At 37.1% G+C, this 19,950-nt stretch overlaps 2 protein-coding genes across 3 annotated transcripts; one reads left to right on the forward strand and one right to left on the reverse strand.

Moving 5' to 3' along the window:
* Positions 1-7,624: 7,624 nt before the first annotated feature.
* On the reverse strand, positions 7,625-8,200 carry LOC148914990 (uncharacterized). The gene has a single exon (XM_089043364.1). It carries the CDS (start codon positions 8,198-8,200, stop codon positions 7,625-7,627), a length of 576 nt encoding a protein of 191 aa, XP_088899490.1.
* Positions 8,201-12,651: 4,451 nt separating this feature from the next.
* LOC103339094 (uncharacterized) lies at positions 12,652-16,905 on the forward strand. Of its 2 annotated transcripts, XM_008242371.3 has the most exons (7): positions 12,652-13,019; positions 13,171-13,255; positions 13,382-13,491; positions 14,365-14,541; positions 14,901-14,999; positions 15,141-15,383; positions 16,228-16,905. In XM_008242371.3, exons 3-7 carry the CDS (start codon positions 13,426-13,428, stop codon positions 16,666-16,668), a joined length of 1,026 nt encoding a protein of 341 aa, XP_008240593.1. In that variant the 5' UTR covers positions 12,652-13,019; positions 13,171-13,255; positions 13,382-13,425; the 3' UTR covers positions 16,669-16,905. The 2 variants fall into 2 exon arrangements, with proteins under 2 accessions (XP_008240593.1, XP_088899690.1); XM_089043564.1 differs by lacking the exon at positions 12,652-13,019 and having other exon boundaries at positions 13,078-13,255.
* The last annotated feature ends 3,045 nt before the right edge of the window (positions 16,906-19,950 follow it).

Below are 19,950 nucleotides of genomic sequence, written 5' to 3' on the forward strand. Positions count from 1 at the left end.
CAGCTTCAAGTACTTGTTCTTTTGGGAGAACGCTTTGTTCACTCTAATGTTAAGATCAGCCAAAATGGCCTCGTCTTCAACACATTTCTCGTGCCATGAATTGATCAGTGTGGAATTATAATCCAGCTTGGTACTGACTGCATCTATTGCCTCTAATGGATCATCGGAGCCCCGTCAATCCGAAATGATGTTGAAAATGGAAGGGGTCGGCGAGTACAACGTGGAAACGGAACCTGCGACTCCAATTTTTCATCTTCGATTGTGTTGTTGGCGCCTGAAGAGGTTGACATGCTTGAATAATCCTATTTGTTTTAGAGGATGAGGATTGCAGATGCAATTTCGTTTGAGAAATGGAACATAGCTTTATAGACCAACATACCAAAGCTTGCGTGTAGTCAACATATCTACTTTATTTCAATTTTAAAAAAAGAGGTGTCAGGTTTTTCTTTTCAAGCATGTCAACCTCACACTCTCCTTGCACCACTGTTAGTGGTTGAAAGAAACTCAATGGAAGTGACATCTAGTTAGTGAACCCAACCAAACTAAACAAACTAGCTAGGATTAAACTTAGATTGTATGAGACCTTTGTTCATTTATACATTGTCAACCAAATGTTTTTTTTGGCGGGAACCCTTTTTTATTGGTATTACTATCACCCCCTTCATAAAAATTCTCCCTCCACAAAAAACTCACTCCTCCACCGAATCTGTCTCCATCTACTGAAACTCTCTCCTCCACAGAAACTCTCTCCCCCCATTGAATGGATTTACTAACCAAGTTTGATGTGAGCATAATAAACACCCCTCCAAACAAAGACCGCCTTCGAAACGCAAGTGAGTCACCAGACAAGCAAGGTCACTTTCCTAGACAGAATGACCATTTTGTTGGAAGTTTTGAGTCTGAAAGAGTTCTTGCTTTCTGGAAGGAGAGGCATCTTCAACTTGGTGATGAAATCCAAAGGGCAAGGGCACGTTTGGAATTTGTTGAAGGCCAAATTGAAGATGACAAAAGGCAGGCCAATCTGGATAGGGCGAAGTTGCAGCGCATGAAGCGTAGACACAAACGACTTCGGAGTGTAGCTGTTCAAAAATACAAGAACTCATCTAATGCAATGGAGTCAAAGAAGCGTGTGATGCAAGCTGGATTCGACTACTTCCGGTCGTATGCAAAACTCGTCGTACCCGAGTTTGATTGGTCATCTATTACCGTTTCCAACGTTAACAAATATACTCAGCAAGGGAAGTAACCATTTTGGTTATCGTGTTTGAGTAGAGGCAAATCAGAGGAACTAGAATTTTCGTTAAACTCTGCTTCAAACCTATTTTGATGCTTACTACTATAGAAGATTTCAATCTTAATATTTTGATGTCTTTAATTACGATAACACGATGCAAAGTGCCCATCTACTTCAGTCATATGTTGCTGCCATGTCCATTTTTTTGTGATCACGTATCAGATTTGGACATGGTTGCATCATATGCCATGTTGCCTTTATGTATTATATGTTAGGGTAAGGTTTATGGAAAAGCATGTGTGAGTGGTTTTGTGACAAGGTTATGGCATTATTTTGTACCAGTTATATATTGTTTTTTGTACTGGTTCATCTTCTACTATTGCTTTATTTCTTTATATTATATGTTTATGCGATTGGACATGATAGAAAATATATTACTGATTCCCAATGCGGCGTCATAAGGACAACTTATTAAATACCGCCGACGTGTTGAAAACTCTAGATGCAAGTGCATATGGACAACTTATTGACTATGTCTGACGTCTTCAAAGCTCTAGGCGCATGCGCAGTTCCAATGATGGCTTCGAAGTAGTGGTGCATTTATTATATATGTACATTATTATAACCAAAACAGATAATTTTACATCCTTATATATGAAAGGAAACTAATTCTTGTATTAGTACAAATTATATAACGAATATTAAGGAAATATACTTGTTAAAGTGATAAACATATATACTTAGGGTTAAGAAGAAAGTGAGTTATGTAAATCATTTTTGAATTTTTAATTGCGAAATGGATTATTTATGGGTTCCCCTCGTTTTATAATGTCACAAGGAGGCCGGAGTATTTTTCGGGGCATTTTTAGGGATTTTTCTACTATTTATTGCATTTTTTCAAAGATTTTTGCACTAAAAAAGCCAAAATAATTGCCAAATAGACACATGGCACGATTTCAGCCCCTCACCTTTCACCCCTTGACACGTGTGCGTCAGTCAACATGGCCACATTCTTACCTTTTACCCTAAATTATTATTTTATGACTTTTTCTTAGAAAATTCATAACTAAATACACAAAAATCAGAAAAATGATCCGAAAATTGGTACGAACTCATTGAGACTCCATCTCCCTTGCTGAATTCCCCGATTAGTGGTTACGCAGTTTAAAAAACAATTCCGAACATTAACGGAAGATGCTTGTTGAAGTAGGTTATTGAAGTTAAAGTTAACAAACATATATACTTAGGGTTAAGAGGAAAGTGAGTTATGTAAATCATTTTTGAATTTTTAATTACGAAATGGATGATTTCTGGGTTCCCCTCATTTTATAACGTCACAAGGAGGCCGGAGTATTTTTCGGGGCATTTTTGAGATTTTTCTACTATTTATTGCATTTTTTCAAAGATTTTTGCACTAAAAAAGCCAAAATAATTGCCAAATGGACACATGGCGCGATCTCAGCCCCTCACCTTTCACCCCTTGACAAGTGTGCGTCAGTCAACATGGCCACATCCTTACCTTTTACCCTAAATTATTATTTTATGACTTTTTCTTAGAAAATTCATAACTAAATACACAAAAATCAGAAAAATGATCCGAAAATTGGTACGAACTCATTGAGACTCCATCTCCCTTACTGAATTCCCCGATTAGTGGTTACACAGTTTAAAAAACAATTCCGAACATTAACGGGAGATGCTTGTTGAAGTAGGTTATTGAAATTAAAGTTAACAAACATATATACTTAGGGTTAAGAGGAAAGTGAGTTATGTAAATCATTTTTGAATTTTTAATTGCGAAATGGATGATTTCTGGGTTCCCCTAGTTTTATAACGTCACAAGGAGGCCGGAGTATTTTTCGGGGCATTTTTAGGATTTTTCTACTATTTATTGCATTTTTCCGAAGATTTTTGCACTAAAAAAGCCAAAATAATTGCCAAATGGACACATGGCGCGATCTCACCCCTCACCTTTCACCCCTTGACAAGTGTGCGTCACAACATGACCACATCCTTACCTTTTACCATAAATTCTTATTTTATGACTTTTTCTTAGAAAATTCATAACTAAATACACAAAATTCACAATAATGTTCCGAAAATTGCTACGAGCTCATTGAGACTTCATCTTCCTCCTGAATTCCCTGTTTCATGGTTACGCTACATTAGTATTTTATTATTATTTATCCAAAATTATTTTTATTATTATTATTATATTACTTTTTAGCTTGTACATTTGTTAATTATATTTACTCAACATTTTTAAGTTTATTTTTATTTTCCGTGTGAATAGACCATTTCTGGTGCTAATCAGTTTCTCTCTTCTTCAATTTGTTAATGTTTTTTCTTTTTTAGGTTTAAGGGATGTTTTCAAACAAAAAATGGAAATATACAAGCCATCCATTCTACAACATCAGGAAATAATTATTCAAAGTCTTTCACTGTTCAAGTTTTGCTTCAGAAACGTGTAACCCAATCATTTGGGATATGCTAGGTGGGAAAATGTCATTCCCAAGAACCGTTGAAACGACACATACTCACTTCATGCATGCGTTTTCGTTTACTAAATATTAAGATTGCAGTTGTGCAAAATATCTGTGTCAGTAAAATGTCATTCGTAGCCGTCAATTATGTCAGTAATAATTCCACTATATAACAAATATTATACATTTATATATAAAACGGTTTAGGACAGCACAAACAAACACCAGACAAAATAGATTAAAACATTAAATGGAAAACAACATTTGTAGAACATAGACACGCATAAAAACCGTAGAAACATACTACAACTAATTATAAGGGTATGGATTCCCTGGCACAACATAGACACGCATCACCTTGAACCAAAAAACACTCTCACGGTGCCATTTGCATCGATTGCAACAAGTCCAGAAGGCAGGATTGATCTTTTCTTCACTAGGCCAGCCTGGAATAACAAAACACCAGTCGTTGTTGTTACAAGCGCTGCACTGATTGAACTTAATCTTCCCATAGTGAAACATATCTACGATATGTCTTCCAACAGAGAAAAGTCCGCTTAATCGTCGTCTCAAAGCATCCCTGGTTCCTTTCATATCAATGTTGTTACGTTGATTCAAAGAACACAAGAATTGTAATGCATCCTCTTTTGGTGACCAATTCCGGACATGCCAAGTAGTCCAACTAGATATGCCGCTTCCATATGGCTGCCGTGGCTGCAACGCGCATCCCAGACAATGCGTCCACATTACCCTGCTGAAAACGGGTTGAACGCTTCTCTAAATATCGCATCAGGGTTCTCGCAAGCCTGCATTGTTCCACGAAATGCCGGACCTGCGTTGAGGCATAGTACCAGTTAGGATTGTCTTGGTACTTTTCCATTGAAATTGTGTTCCACACTTGTGGAGTGTTTGCCAACCTATTGAACAATGGGCACACAGATGCCATACGAAAGAGATCTTTCGATGATTGGGTTGCCACGTATAACATCACTTTAAACCAAGCTAATTCCGGGATGAAGGCTTGAGGCACATCCAGATGGAGATGCTTCCTTCTCTTTCCTCCGACTGTAGTGTAATGTTTCGAATTCATTGAAATATTTTTGGAATGGAACGATTGGAGGACTGCAAGAGGAGAGAAATGAGAATATACGGGGTTTTGGGTTTGTTTTAGCCTCTGTTTGCACTGTTTTGAAAAGGTGTTTCTTTGGGGTTTTTCCAAGTTGACCCTTTTTGAAGAAACTGAACCTAACACCCAAAACATAGGACAGGCGAAGGGAAAACGTCATCGAAATGCAAAGGGAGTCAGACCGTCCAAAAGTCAATTAATAACCTATTTCCATAGCCATTGTTAGGCTTTTCCCGCCATTAAATTCATTGATACAAATGTGATGGATTACTGACTAGTGACAGAAGGTCCCATCAGATACTTTTTCATTTTCCCACACCACACTACCCCTAGTAAATGACGGATTCTTATCCAACTAGTTGCCTTAATGAAATATAAAGAAAATAATATATTTAAAGCAGTGTCCCCTCAATTGTAAGATTAATATTTGGTAGTGAAATAGTATATCGCTTTTCGGAGTAAAAGGTGTCACAATTCTGACGGTACATGTGTCCAGATCGTGACCAACCCACCCACACACAGAAAAGAAGGATATAATTCGATTTAGGTTAAACACCTCCACAAAGCAAGTATGGATAATTTGTAATTATTAACTGCACTTCGTCAAGGCCTATGCCATACTGATGTAGCACAGCCCTGGGTGTGTTAGTTTAAACACTTAGAGGAATAAGACAGAACAGATAAGAAAAGCTGAAGGGAAGAAAAGGTAGAAGGCAGGCAGCAATCAGAGAGTTTAAAGGAATGTTTAATCAATATTCAAATCTGAATTGTAAAGAACTACATAGGGGTATTTATAGCAAACTAAAACCTAGAGACAATAGAATTACAATCCCGGTAAAACAGAAATCCTATTCCTAATAAAATAGGAAACTTAGAAATCCTAATACGATTTGGAAAACTAATTTAGAAATCCTACTAGGATTTGGAAAACTAAAGAATATAGGAAACTAACAAATCAATTAGGAAACTAAACAATTTAGGTCCTATGCATCCTGCATCACATACCATAAAAAATACATCGGTCGTTGTCCAATCCGATATTTCTACTTCCTCCAACTGTTGTTGTCGCTTCCGGATGAGATACAAGCCCAAATCAATGTGCTGCACATGTTTTCCTTGTCAATCTCATAATCTATGCACATTTAAACAAATGCATAATCAATTAAACTTACATCTCCTTTCAGCCAACCATCAGGCTTTGACGAGGGAAGCGAAGAATTCAATCTCAGCTTCCACGTTGCCAAATTGCATCACCAAACTATGAATTTAAAAAAGTTTTAGAACACAACAATTAAAAAATATATACACTCATGCCTTCTATCTCAAAAAACAAAGGACTTACTTTGGGTTATGGCGCCATTCCGAACAAAGTTTCAGCAATTTCACCATATCATCATGCGGAATCGCCTTCATTGGGTCTAACGTCTGAAGTCGGGTTGTCTTTGGCAAATTTTTTTGAACCAGTTCACTAGCTTCAACCATCTTCCACATAGGAATAATCCTCTTCCTCTTCCGTAATTGGACCCCTGGTTCCACACCTTGACCTTCATCATTCAACCAAACGTTCAACTGAGATAACACAGTTGTAGGTTGATCCAAATCAATGTCCCCGACAATAACCTCAACCTTTGTCCCCTCCGTGCTCTTGCCAATGTCATCACCAACCAACCTAACTTCATCATCCTCTTCCTCACATTGGTTTCTTTGGACTTCCTTTTCCTCACTTCTCTGTCTTTTCACTTCTTTGCCCTTCCTTTTTTTTTTTTTTTTTGATCCTCTCCCTCACTGCTTTTTCTTTGCAGTTCTTCCTCTCCCTCAATGCTCTTTCTTTGCGCTTCCTCTCTTTTGCTGCTTTTTATTTTCACTTGCTCTCCCTCACTTCTTTTCCTTTGAGCTTCCTCTACCTCCCTTGGTTTTCTTTGCACTTCACCTCCTTCAATCCCCTCCTCTTCCTTTTCCTCTCCCTCATTTCTCTTACTTGGCACTTCACCCCCTTCAATCCCCTTCTCTTCCTTTTCATCTCCCTCATTTCTCTTACTTGGCACTTCACCCCCTTCAATCCCCTTCTCTTTCTTTTCCCGCTTTACTTGAAACAACTCGGACCTCAACAAGCTTACCGCCTTGTTCAACTCATCAAGGTCAGCACATGAAGAAGGAATTGACTCTGCCGAGACAACAGCAGGGCGACCCTGTGGCCAACTCCAATATGGTTGTCTCATTTCCTCTTCACTTGGACATAGCGCCTGATTGTTTTGAAAACAGACAAGAGTTATATGCAATCATTCTACTTCATAATTTCATTTAATCTTATAAATAGTTCCAAGGGCTGCAAACCAAACCTCTTTGCTCTGGAAAAAATAATTGTTCAACTTTCTCATCTCGGGAACAGACGTAGTAGTTCTCCATCGCAAAATACGCGGGAGAGCTGTCGGATCAACAACCTTGCAGTAATTCAGGTCCGCCATTCTAGGAATTAATTCATATACTCAAATCTACACAATTCACAGGACACAAGTTATTATTTAAGTTCTAAAGTCAACAAAACATAACGACATGAACATTATTACCATGTACCTGGAAAGCATACGTGAAACCTTTAAAACTCCAGCCACCCCTTTGCACTTCACCATGGTTATCCTTCTTGCCCTTCTCATTTCTCCAGCTTGTTCCGGTTACCTTACTTTTCCCCTTCCCTCTTCCCTCTTCATTTTCAAAGCTTTTCACATGCTTTGTTAGTGCAGAAAACAGACTGTCTTGGGTTTTGTCAAACGACACCAAACCTCATGGAAACCTGTTGAACGCATCCAAGTCCTCTACAAGGGTCAGGTAATTTAGATTGATGTTCAAATGTTTGTCCCTTCCCAAAACCACTAACTCAGCAAAGTAAACAAGAGCTAGCTTGTAGACGTCATCTTCCTCTGTGCACCTCACAAATGCTTCTTCTAAAGCATTACATGTAATTCCTTCGTCTATAAAATATCTTTTCTGAAGTCTAATTTCATCACTTTCTCCACTGGAAACTTGGCACTTTCCCAAAACGAAGCCCGAGATCAAACAGAAATCCTGACGAGTGAACTGAGCAACGTCGCACCCTATTAAGAAACTCAGTCCATCCAAGTCTTTCACACCCTGCCCCGCTACTCTACGCAACACAACCCCATGCACAATCTGCCCGCTAAACTGAATCTTATCTATATTCAGAAGATGGCCAAAGCATGATGTCTTGAATTGTTCTAATTGTTCGGCACTCAACTTCGCTCGAATTACAGCTAGGGATGAATTTGCATGTGAGCAGTTGTTCACCCGTGAGGAATATGCCTCTGACTCTGGCCATACCAGCTCCACGTTGGATCCCATTTCTTGAAATACAAGATGAAATAACGTGAACACATATACTACCACGTATTTGCACAATCACATTGGTATTTACACAACTAGTCAACCAGCACATTACAAATTTTACAAAGTACATGCGCATAGGGATTACTGATCACAGGCTTTAACATCATCAAAGCAATATGACATATTTTGTGCAAATACCTGTTAATGCAATGATTCTGTGAATTACAAGCAATAGCATGTGTTTTATTTATGGATCCAAACTCCAATCAATGGTTGATGCATGAGTGAGTGTGAGTGCAATCTAGGCAAGTTTTGCACTTCACACACATGACAATTATTGTTATCTCATACACAACACAAAATAAATAAATAAATAAGAAAGATGGTGGAAGGAAGCAAAGCAAAGCATCTGCTCTGCTATCTGCTCGCTAAGCCATTGCCACATCCTTCTTTCTTTCTAGCTTTTTCTTCAGTCAGCCATAATCGTCATAGATCAACCTTTTTTCAAATGCTTTGCACTTTTATTCATGAGTTTATTATTATCTGTTCTCATTTTTAACAGGCAAATTTAGTAACAACGGAAATAATATTTATTTCAAAAATTATATATATTCTAGCGCCAGAGAGATAATCTACACTCTGCACTGCTTCAAATGTGAAAGGTTTTGAGGGCCTCCTCCAATTCAACACCATTACCTTATTCATATCATTATTGACATGTTATTGACTTTATTTTCATTCATTTTTTAACATATACCCAAGCAAAAATTAACATGCAAGTGAAACACAAAGAAGAGATGTCAAATCTAACAACATTCATGGTACAAATTGGGGAAAACGGTTACTCTAACCCTAATCTCAAATTCCATAAATTACTCACCAAATGCTGGTTATTGAACAATCGCAAGGTGTCTGTGTTGGGTCTTTGTGCGGCTTTGCTCCACAAATGGAACCTATCACTTCCAACGAATACGGCTTCTCTCCTTCCCCTTCCACTGCTTCGTCTTTTCACTGTTTGAATCCACGCCTTTGCTCCTTCCACTCAAAGTAAATACTTTTTCACGGTTTAGATAGTGGAGTTGCGTTCAACCGTCGTTCAACTTTGCCTTCAACCGTCGTCGCCCGTTGCCTTCAACCATTTCTCGAGCTTAGCGGTTTCTCTCACCTATCGTTTCAGATCAATGGGTTTTTTCTGTTCAAACTTCGATCTTGCCTCTCTTTTTTTTTTTTTGTTGGGACCAACTTCATTGCTGGATATTAAATTCGGGTTTGGGTTCCTCACCTACCCGATTGCACAATTTTATCCCAATTCTCCCCAGCCCTTGGATTGATCCAATGACTATAAAGTGAACCCCTTCTAACTTACCCCTCATTATAGTCTAAGCGGTTAATGAAAGCATCTTTTAAGACCCAAGAAAAAGAAAAGAGAACAAATGATATTGTTTGGGCCTGGTTTTTACACAGTCGAGATTAAAGCTATATTGGGCCAAGTTATGGTCCGGGTTTTAATTTTAATTAAATATCCTGATCAATTTATGGTAAATATTATTATATGGTAATTTCCTAGATTTAAAGGGATATTCATAAAGATTACTTGGCGTAGAAGACAATCAAGTGATTGATCCCAGAATGATTCTGATTTCATCGTGACCTAATAGGAGATTACTCCCTACAAGGGTTAGGGTTACGCTACTATATAAAGGAGACAACATCAACTTTCTCAAACACAACTTTTCAACAACAAACTCTACACTAAAACCAAAGCTTTTAGTCAAAGACATTCGTCTCTCTTCTATTTGCTCTGCCAAGCCTTCTTGGTATCGATTTCTAATTGACTATGTCAGTTGAAGGCCATTCTGGTTGCATCTTGTCTTTTTTTGATCTACTAGAACCGCACAGTTCCGATCCTCTTAGTTCGACTTTGATCCAAGATTAATACAAGGTGGTGGCAACTTGAAGTTCTGGTTGATCTGTTTTACTTGCTTTCATTTGTTTTCACTATTTTATTTACCTTTATTGCCTTTTCCATTATATTAGAGAAATTATGAAGTCCTTATTTGACTTAAGGCATAGAAAAGAACCTCATGGATTTAATACCGTTTCAATTCACAATCTTTTGATTAAAGTCATTTGCTAGGTGCTCAAGTTCTTTTATTTATTTATATTTATGTCTATAAGAATTAGTTAATTGCTAATAGTGGCAGATTCGCAACTCACACTTTCCCAAAGTCTACTCTAGGGCTGTCTTTCATTTTTCAGGGTAAACAGATATGTCAGCTGAACCATCACTCACACCCTTGGGACATTTTATTGAGAGGACTCAAACTGCTGACAGCCCTGACATGAAATACTACATCTCAAGCCTCCGAATTAATTGGAGAAATCATTATATGATACCATAGTACGGTCACATAGAATACCATATTATAATCTCTCAGAATTCCCTTTAGTGCCAAACCATCCGACAAGCTTAAGTAGGCCCAAGCCACATACATGTCTGGCCTTGCTGAGCTTGTTGTGGTGTGAATGGGTACGAGGGTCCATAAGGCCAATTGAGGGTTCAATAGGTAGATGTTTTGGGTAGCTTGGGGTTACTAAAACCCAAGCCCACTTTCTTGAGCCCAACTACATGGATAAGCACACAGAGAATTCCATCCCCCCTTTTGTTGAAGCCAAACCAACTTACTTAAAACCAAATCACAATCACTTAAATATCGTTCACTTAGATACATAGGCTGCTGGAAGCTCACGTCTTTCTCCCATTCGACCAGCACCTTCACCCAAAATTTACACTATAAGGTATCATAAGAAAATAAGGAGAGAAAGCAAAGGAGAGCGTTGCCAAGAATGAAGGTTGCTATAAGGTTTAGTTGCAGGAAGGCTTTGGGGCACCAAAATTTGTTTTGTCTCAATAACCATGGGCTCAACTGATTTTAGGGAATTTAACTGATTAATGCCAAATTGGAGAAAGTGAAGGGGAAGAGGAGAGGAGACTTGGCTGAAAAAGGAAGAAATGGCTAGGGTTTGAAGGGTTCTAACTCCTATAAAATAAGGTAATAGATTAACCAGCAAAGGGAGAACTCAAGCAGAGTGAGCAAGCCTCTGCTCCAACTGCTGTAAACACAAAAGCTCAAGCCATAATCTTTCACTTCTCCACCTTCTCTCTCAAAAGCCCCATTCCAGATCAGAAACACCCATTTTTCTCTTCTTAAGTATCTTGTTCTAACAAATCTCTAAAGCCAAGCTGAAATCATAGTCATCATCTTGGTAAGAAACCACAACCAGAGCGAGCAAGATATCCTCTTAGTGCTGGAAACATCAAGCTCAAGCACCATCTTTTCCATCTTATTATCTTCTCTCTCAAAAGGCCTTATTCCATATTTGGCACGCCCATCCTCTAAAGCCAAACTGAACTTAGAGGCTCTTATCTCCCACGCCATAAGCCTCTCATGCCAAACCTAACCGTATCTTGATTCACCAAAGCAAGCTTTCATGCCATGCCTATACGGTCTCTGCAACATCTTCAACTCTTTTCAGAGCCTCTGAATGCTTATCCGAACAAGCGGCAACGCCTTTCCACGTTGAGCAACTTCCTCCTAGTAACCCCTATATCCTTATCATCAACACATGCAATGTATTGAGGAGCCATTGAAGATGACCAAAGCACTCCCTAAGGCTTCAGCTCTATCGAAGTGTTTAGGGTCTTGGTGCTGCAAACTCAGGCAAAGGTGAAAGAGAGCCCAGCCCACCTCGTAGCAGTCCAATAAGCCCCTTGCAACTCTTAGCAAAAATAACCCAACATTTATCAACTATTAATTAGGGATGGGGATGTGGGTATGCCATCCGCATCCCCATCCCCATCCCCATTAAGCATTTTTCTCCATCCCCCACCTATATTGGGGAAAGGTTTCTTTCGCATTAAATAAAAACTAATTTTTTTTATGGGAAAAAAAATACTATGAGCGCAACATATTTACTTTTTTAACCAAATATATACAACTAGTAAGTTTAAAGAGATTCCTCTAAATTTAATTATATATAGTACTATAATTTATAAAATACAAAATTTTGTTAGAGTCACTCTAATAATCTATATATATAAAGCAAAAGATAGAGAATAGTGAAACATTTAAAATACCAGAAAATGCCCTTGGTTAATTCAAACATTAAGAATTGAAATTATTAATTAAATGAGGACAATAGTAAATTCACTTTTTTCATATTAAAAAAAATTAAAATTAAAAACAAAATCAAATAATAGGTTCTACTTTGATAGAACATAACTACCCATAAAATTAAAAATTAAAAAGAAAACCAATTGGCCAAGGGGCTAGTATATACTATATATATTCTAAACGGGAGGGTTTGGAGAGGGAATTGAAATACCATCCTCACTCCTCCTTGAAATACCATCCATACCTAATTTTTATCCTTCATACCCGATTTGTTAGGGTCAAATTCCGACGAGGAAAATTGTCATGACCTCCCAAAGTTCCACTTTAAAGTTCCCTGTTATTTCTCAAATCTCTCTTAAAATTTGCCAAACATGTTGGTTTGACCATGCGGGACTTTCAAGTTCCACATATCTCGAATCTCATCTCTAAGTACCTCATCCAAACATAGTGTTAAGGAAAAATTCAATAACGGCCCTAAATCCGCTCTCGTTCGACCACAATTCCCAAACTCTCGACTCCAATTCGTTCGTACACCTGGTGGTCAATTTATTTAATATTAAATTCAGGCCAAAATAATTCCTAAATATAAATAGAAAAAATTTTGAAAAACGAAAAGAAAAGGACAGGCGTGAAGGATGCCAAAGCAAGCAGGCAAGCAGGTAAATGCTTCTTCTCTGCTTACGCCAATATAAATACTTCACAATACTTATGGTTGTTTTCTTTCCTAAATTATCGAATCCAAAATCTGTTACTTTTTTATTCTATAAATAATAACAACGAAAAATAAAAAGGGTTATTGGGGATTTTCAGATGAGGGCCAAATTCTAAACGGATGTTGATTTCGACAATTGCAATGACCTCTGAGGCTCTGAATCTGTATTTTCATGGCGAGCAGGTATTTTATTTCTCTTCCTGTAATTCTAATGGGTTTGCTGTTAAATTAATATAGGGCATGACATTGTTTTTATTTTTCCAGAGACAAAATATATATATTTTTTCGTAATTAATTTGAATTTTGCAGTTGATTGTTGGTGATTAATTGTGTTAAATATTCAAATTGAAAAGATGTCATTCAAAAAGCGTGAAGGTACAATAGAGAAAGCTTTGACACAGGAAGAGCAGCTGCTCAAGGTAATATAATAATAATAATAATAAAAATACTCTAATTTCTGTGTGATTTAATTCAATCCTATTTTTTGCTTCTGTATCATTTACATGTCAATGACTTTGAATCCCCATTTCCCACAATACCAGGTACATAAAAAAAATCATTCATATTGTACATTTCCTGCTTTTGCTAAAATAATAATCTAAAGTTGTTCCTTGATCTTGCATACAAACTAGTAATGTATAGAATTAAATAATCAATGATCATTTCTTTCAATCTGAAGAGCACACTTGCTCGCTTCCGGGTGGATTTAAAATCAGTTTTTAAAGCATTTGCACGTTTTTAAGAAATAAGGAAATGATTTTGTTTATTCTTCCATGGACAAGTTATTCTGATAGACTGCTAGTAGTTTCTTTTAATTTTTAATTTTTAATTTTTATATATTTGGTTTCAAATGTTCGACGGTTCTTCCCTGGAAAGTTGCATCTGCATCTGGTTTCCAATTTCAGCTATCCTCAATTTTCTTCCTTTGTTTTGACTTTGACCTCTTTTAGAATAAGGTCTATCGTGTTTGGATGATAGCGCATTGTTGTTTGGCCAAAGAGAGACAAATTAAAATTCTGATTGTTGACCTGACTTGCTATTGATGTCTGCAGACAAATTGAAAACTAGACTCTTCAGATTATGCCTCCATGAATTTGAAATATATAGAAACGTTTTTTCATGCCTAATTTTGTCACATATGTTGTACAAATGAGAGTGAAGTCCTAGATAAAGATGTAAGACTTCATTTCATGGTAGCGGAGCGGTGATTGAGAAATTTGATGAAGTGGTAAAGTTATATGTCTTAATGATGAATCTCTTCATAGGAAATAATTTTCCCTTCTTCTCTTCAGATTTATGAAGTCAGACATATGATAGGTCCTATTGCTGATAAGCTACCAGCCATTTGTTCAGAAGAATCAATAGCAAGGTACCTAAGAGCACGGAACTGGAATACAAAGAAGGCAGGTAAGATGTTGAAAGAAACAATAAAATGGAGGATGGAGTACAAGCCAGAGAAGATCCGATGGGTAAGCTGAGATATGTGATGTCATGTCTGTTTACAGCAACATAATTTATTGTTCCAGAATATTCAGAGAGCCCTAATGTTTGAAGAATGAGAAACAAGTGTAATTCTATATATATTTTTATAATGCACTTGTCATGTACAAGTCATTGTTCTGAGAAACGTGTTTGTTAAACCCCATAGAATACATCCACACATTTCAGAATGCTAGAGACGTGAACTGGCAGATTCTTCTTAATCCAATTCCCTTAGCTAATTCGAATGTTTGCCAAACTGTTCTCTTCTCCTCCAAGTTATGAGTGATTTATGCTTTTCGTTCTTGCCACTTGCCGATTTAAAGTGGTTTGTTCTTATCTCATATAGGAAAACATTGCTCCTGAGGGAGAGACAGGAAAAATTTACAGAGCCAATTACTTTGACAAGTGTGGAAGGACCATTCTTATCATGAGGCCTGGTTTTCAGGTAGTTAAAAAGCATGACATGAGTCTTCCTTTCTACATTTATGTCAATTAATAGTTATCGCTATTTTTCTGATTAGTAGGTTTTAAGCCTTTTTTTTCTTTCCTTTTTCTTCTTGATTGTGAAATTCTTTCGTCATGTCAGAACACAAGTGCAGTAAATGGGCAGATCATGTATTTAGTATATTGCATGGAGAATGCAATACTGAATTTGAATTCAGATCAAGAACAGATGGTTTGGCTAATTGATTTTCAACGGTGGAGCTCATCAAGCATATCATTGAAGGTGACTAGGGAAACAGCTAAGGTACTGCAGAATCATTACCCTGAGAGATTGGGCCTTGGTATCCTCTATAATCCACCAAAAATATTCGAGTCCTTTTGGACGGTATGTTGTTTTACATCTTTTCATTTGTTATTACTTTCTTGTCTAAACCTTATTATTGTTTATTGTTATGATATTAACCTTTGCATGTTCTAGTGCCTGAGTCATGAATTTGATGCAGGATAGAATGGATCACATTACTATAAATAGGGAACCAGGTTTAGTGTGTGTTGTGCTATGTTGTAAAATTAGAATATAAGCAAGGACCTTGGGATTGTTTCAGTGATCAGTATGTGAGTGGGGGTGACCAAACTAGCAACAGGAGTGATTAACTGCATCAATGGTGCAAAGAAATTAGTATAAATACGATATTAGTTCAGGGTTTCCTTGTGGATTTGTGGCCACAGAACCATTGGCTGTAACCCAGAATAACCTGTCAACGACTCGAATAAGAGAATTGCCTTTCTATTCAAAACAACCCCTGACAAAAATAAGTTGAATTTTTTACATTCAAAGACTGAAAAAACAGAATACCGGATAAAATAGCCTAACAGCATCCTGTACAGAAATTCTTTCCCATGTTGTAAAATAAAACCAAGTGTATGAAAATTAAATAAATAAAATAACTCAAACTAAGGTTTTAAACACTGAAATGTCTATTATGGACATTTATTTGGACAAATATCTCTTCCTAACAGTTTTAAGGCTCACAGGGCATGTCTTGCACTTCACCTGATGGTACAATTGGTTTGTTAGAATTATCTGGTACTGACAACTAGGTTCTTTCATGTTTTTATTTGAAATGATTTAAATCATCATTTGCTAACTTTTATGTCTGCTTAAGGATATTTATCAAATTCTCCTTGTTATATATCTAAAAAATTTGGTGAAACTTTCTTTGAAACAGATGGTAAAACCATTTCTTGAGCCCAAAACATACAAGAAGATGAAGTTTGTGTACTCTGACAACCCACAGAGCCAGAAGATAATGGAGGATCTTTTCCATATGGATAAGTTGGAATCTGCATTTGGTGGAAAAAATTCATGTGGTTTTGACTATCAAGCTTTTGCGCAAAGAATGAGGGAAGATGACAAGAAGATGTCTAGTTTTATTGACTCCGGTTGTTCGCCTTCAGTTATATCTGAGTTGCAGCAGTCAGATGCACTGGCTTCTGACCATTGTTCTGAGGTCTCTGATGAAGGTGGCTGCTCATCATGTGATGAAGCAGCTTCTTCGAACTTGGACGTTGTGGATGAGAAGATACAAGGCCAAACACTTGACAGCAAAGATGTTGCAAATGGCAACACAACATTACCTAAAGAAATGCAAATGAGTGAGCCTGCATGAGCACTAGATTTTAGGATCTGGTTTATGATATTGGTCTCGCAAATTCTTAGCTTACATGATTTCACCTTAATGCTATGAAGCGTTAGCAGAAATTTTTGGCTTCTTTTATCCTCTTGGTTTCAAAGTGAATACCAACTTCAAGTAATGCACCATTTAAGATATATATATATATATATCATTTTTATGGTACAGACATAAGCAGTTTGTGAATTCTAGAATGCTTTTCCCAGTGTTCAATATTTGTGGTTCTACTTCTTGTTTCCTGACCTGTTTTCAATGTTAAATGTTTCTGTGGAGATTAGAGTTTTGGGAATGTGATACCCCTGAATCTCGCGTCGGAAAATACGCTGGGAAGATCTTGGGAACTAATCAAAGTCAAGCTCTGTAGCTGTGGGTTCATGGGTGGCTTGGCTCATTTTTCCTTCTTCTTATGATACAGATGATAGAGTGGGAAATATTCAAAGAAAAGAGAGGAACGAATTTGCTGGCCGTTGATTGACTAGCTCTATAATAAGCCGAGGAGAAAGAAAACAAAATGTTCCCTTGGAGAGTTGCTCTATTGCTCAAGAGTTTGCAACAGAACATGACAGAGCATGCCCCCTTACCCAAAGGCAGCGTATTGCCATATTCTAATTCGGTAAAAAATTATTTTTTGTCCTTGCAGTTTACTGGTTTTACAATTTTGGTTCCTATAGTTTCAATTTTGGCAATTTTGGTTACTGAAATATATCCTTGTCGTTTTAAATCCGAGCAATTCAAGGAATGTTACAAATTCTGTCAAATTCCTTCTAATTCGGTTACAAATTCTAAAAAACTGAAACTATGGGATCCAAAGTGGTAAAATTGGCAAACAACATGGACTAACTGTGAATTTTTGCCTTCTAATTCTGTTATCAATTGAGCCCAAAAACTTGTATCCATTAAGACTTATTGCTTGAGAAATTTGTTTGAGCTGAAGACAAAAGTTGTCTCTTCTCTGCAAGTGGTAGAGTGCAGGCGTCCAGCTGCCCAACCATTAATTCATTTCACGAACATCATCACTTCCTTCATTTTGTTGTTCAAACTCAAGAAAACCCCTTTGCCTTTCTCTCCTATCTCAGTAAATTGAACCATAAACTTGGGAAGTGAAGGTAAATGGCGCCTTATAAATAGATAAACAAATGAAATATACCCTTTTACTATAACCATGAGTAACAACTTGTAAATCCATTGAATTTCTTCTGTTCTCCTTATAATATCATAAGATAGCCAATCTCACTCTTAACAAGTTTAAGAAAGGGATCTATTGAAGATGTTACGTTTGATGTCTTTGATTGTATTGTTGAAGTTTATTAAATGAAGTTTCTATTTGATAAAAATAAAGGAAGAATTACAATTTTGGTTACTAGGGTTAGTGTTTATTTTAATTTTGGTCACCGCACTTTCAATTTTCCGATTTTGGTCATCACATTTTGCATCGTCAGCAAATCAAGTCCAATTGGGGTATTTCGTCAGTTAAGACGCACGTGGTGCATGCGTGCATGGGCATTATTGCCCTTTTGCCTCAGCCCCTTAATCAAAACTCCATTCACTCGATTTCGAGCCCCAAAACAATTTTAGGGTTATGAGATTTTCCCCAAAAGGTTGGTCGATTTCGAGGGATTTGGGTTGATATCATCCAATTGATCAATTTGATAGGGTAAATCACGATTTGAAAGGGAATCATCAATTTTAGGTACTAATTCATCCATTTTGGGGATAATTTCTTGTCTGATTTGGTGATATGTGAAGGAAACATAAGCATCTCATGACTTGGAATGAATTTTGTCACAACATATAACACATAAACATTCATAATGGCAGATTGATTATGCTTATTCTAGTTTACTTAAGCCTTTTTCATTTTAAACCCAAGCATTTTATGATCTAGTCTCTTTGAGCACAAATGGAAAAAAAGGAAAAAAAAGGTATGAGAGTTTACCCTTTATGACTATTTCTTGGACAAGCCAATAATGAACACCTTTGTAGGAAAATGTCTTCTTTTCTTCCTCTTCTCAAAAGCCCCCAAGACTCCAAGAGTGAAGTCATCTACCTTGCCACACCAAAATGGAATAGAAGAGAAATCAACCTAGAGAACTTAGGTGCTAGTCTTTCTCTAGGTTGGACTGGATTTTGGCTAAGAAATATGAGTGAGGATGTCTCTCCTACACATCAAAAATCCAAGAGTGAATGCCAAAAACCCTAACTTGAAAATGTCAAAGTGTGGCTTATATATATATCCAACAAGAAGATGAAGAGAAATTCCTAATAGGAATTTTCGGTCATGGTGTGTCTAGGGCTCATTTAACTTGTGTTGTTATACAACGCATGTTCTTAGGCCTAATGAGTCCTTGGGCTATTTTGTCATTTGGCCCAAAATGCCTTTCAAGCCCAAATCAACACCAACCATCAAACTAACTTCACAATTAACATTTTAATTATGATTTTTGACTTAACCATTAAGTCATATCCTTAGTCCGAATAGTTTGACTTGGTCAATTGTTTTGGCCAAATATGTTGACTTTGACTTTGACCGTTGACTTTCAACATTTTATCTTCCTCATTTGTTTTTCAAGTTTCTTTTCTATTCATTTGTTTCTCAAATCACATTTCTTCGTGTGTGATCCATAGATTCCATTTAGCAAGGCAGTGGGTAGACTCAACTTCTCTGATTAACTTGTGAATTAAATTTTACTATTCAATTCTTCATATTAGTGAAGGTCAATTATGATTGAGCCTTTTTGGACTTCCACAAATCATGGTTGATGCCTAGTGTTATAGGCCCAAAAAATTCACGGGAAGCCCAAAGACATTTAAAGCCCAATATAACATATAATGTCGGTCATGTGTTAATCCAAGCTGTATTTTGGGATTTAATTCATTAAATAAATATAGAAATAGCGTATATGCCATGTCAAACTAATAATACATTTTTTCATGCCGATCACCTATCAAGCTCACATGAACCCAAGTCATGTGGTTTACGGGGCTTGCTTGAGAGATTGTGGTGTGGAAGGTTACGGAGGTTCACAAGGCCCACGGAAGCTCTCGGATAATGGAGACTTTGGCTAGCTACTTGGGAGCACCAAAGTCCAAGCCCATTACTTAGAGTTCTCCAATGTGGGTTAGCAAATGAGAAATTTTTCAAGCACTTCCTTTTACCCATAGGAAATAGTCATTTTCCAAATACCTAGTTTTACCCATTGGAAACAAGCCTTTTCCAACACTTCCTATTACCCACTGGAAACAAGCAGTTTCCAATGC

Source organism: Prunus mume, linkage group LG8 (assembly GCF_029339155.1).
Source record: "Prunus mume cultivar Tortuosa linkage group LG8, ASM2933915v1, whole genome shotgun sequence".
NCBI classification, from domain to species: domain Eukaryota; kingdom Viridiplantae; phylum Streptophyta; class Magnoliopsida; order Rosales; family Rosaceae; genus Prunus; species Prunus mume.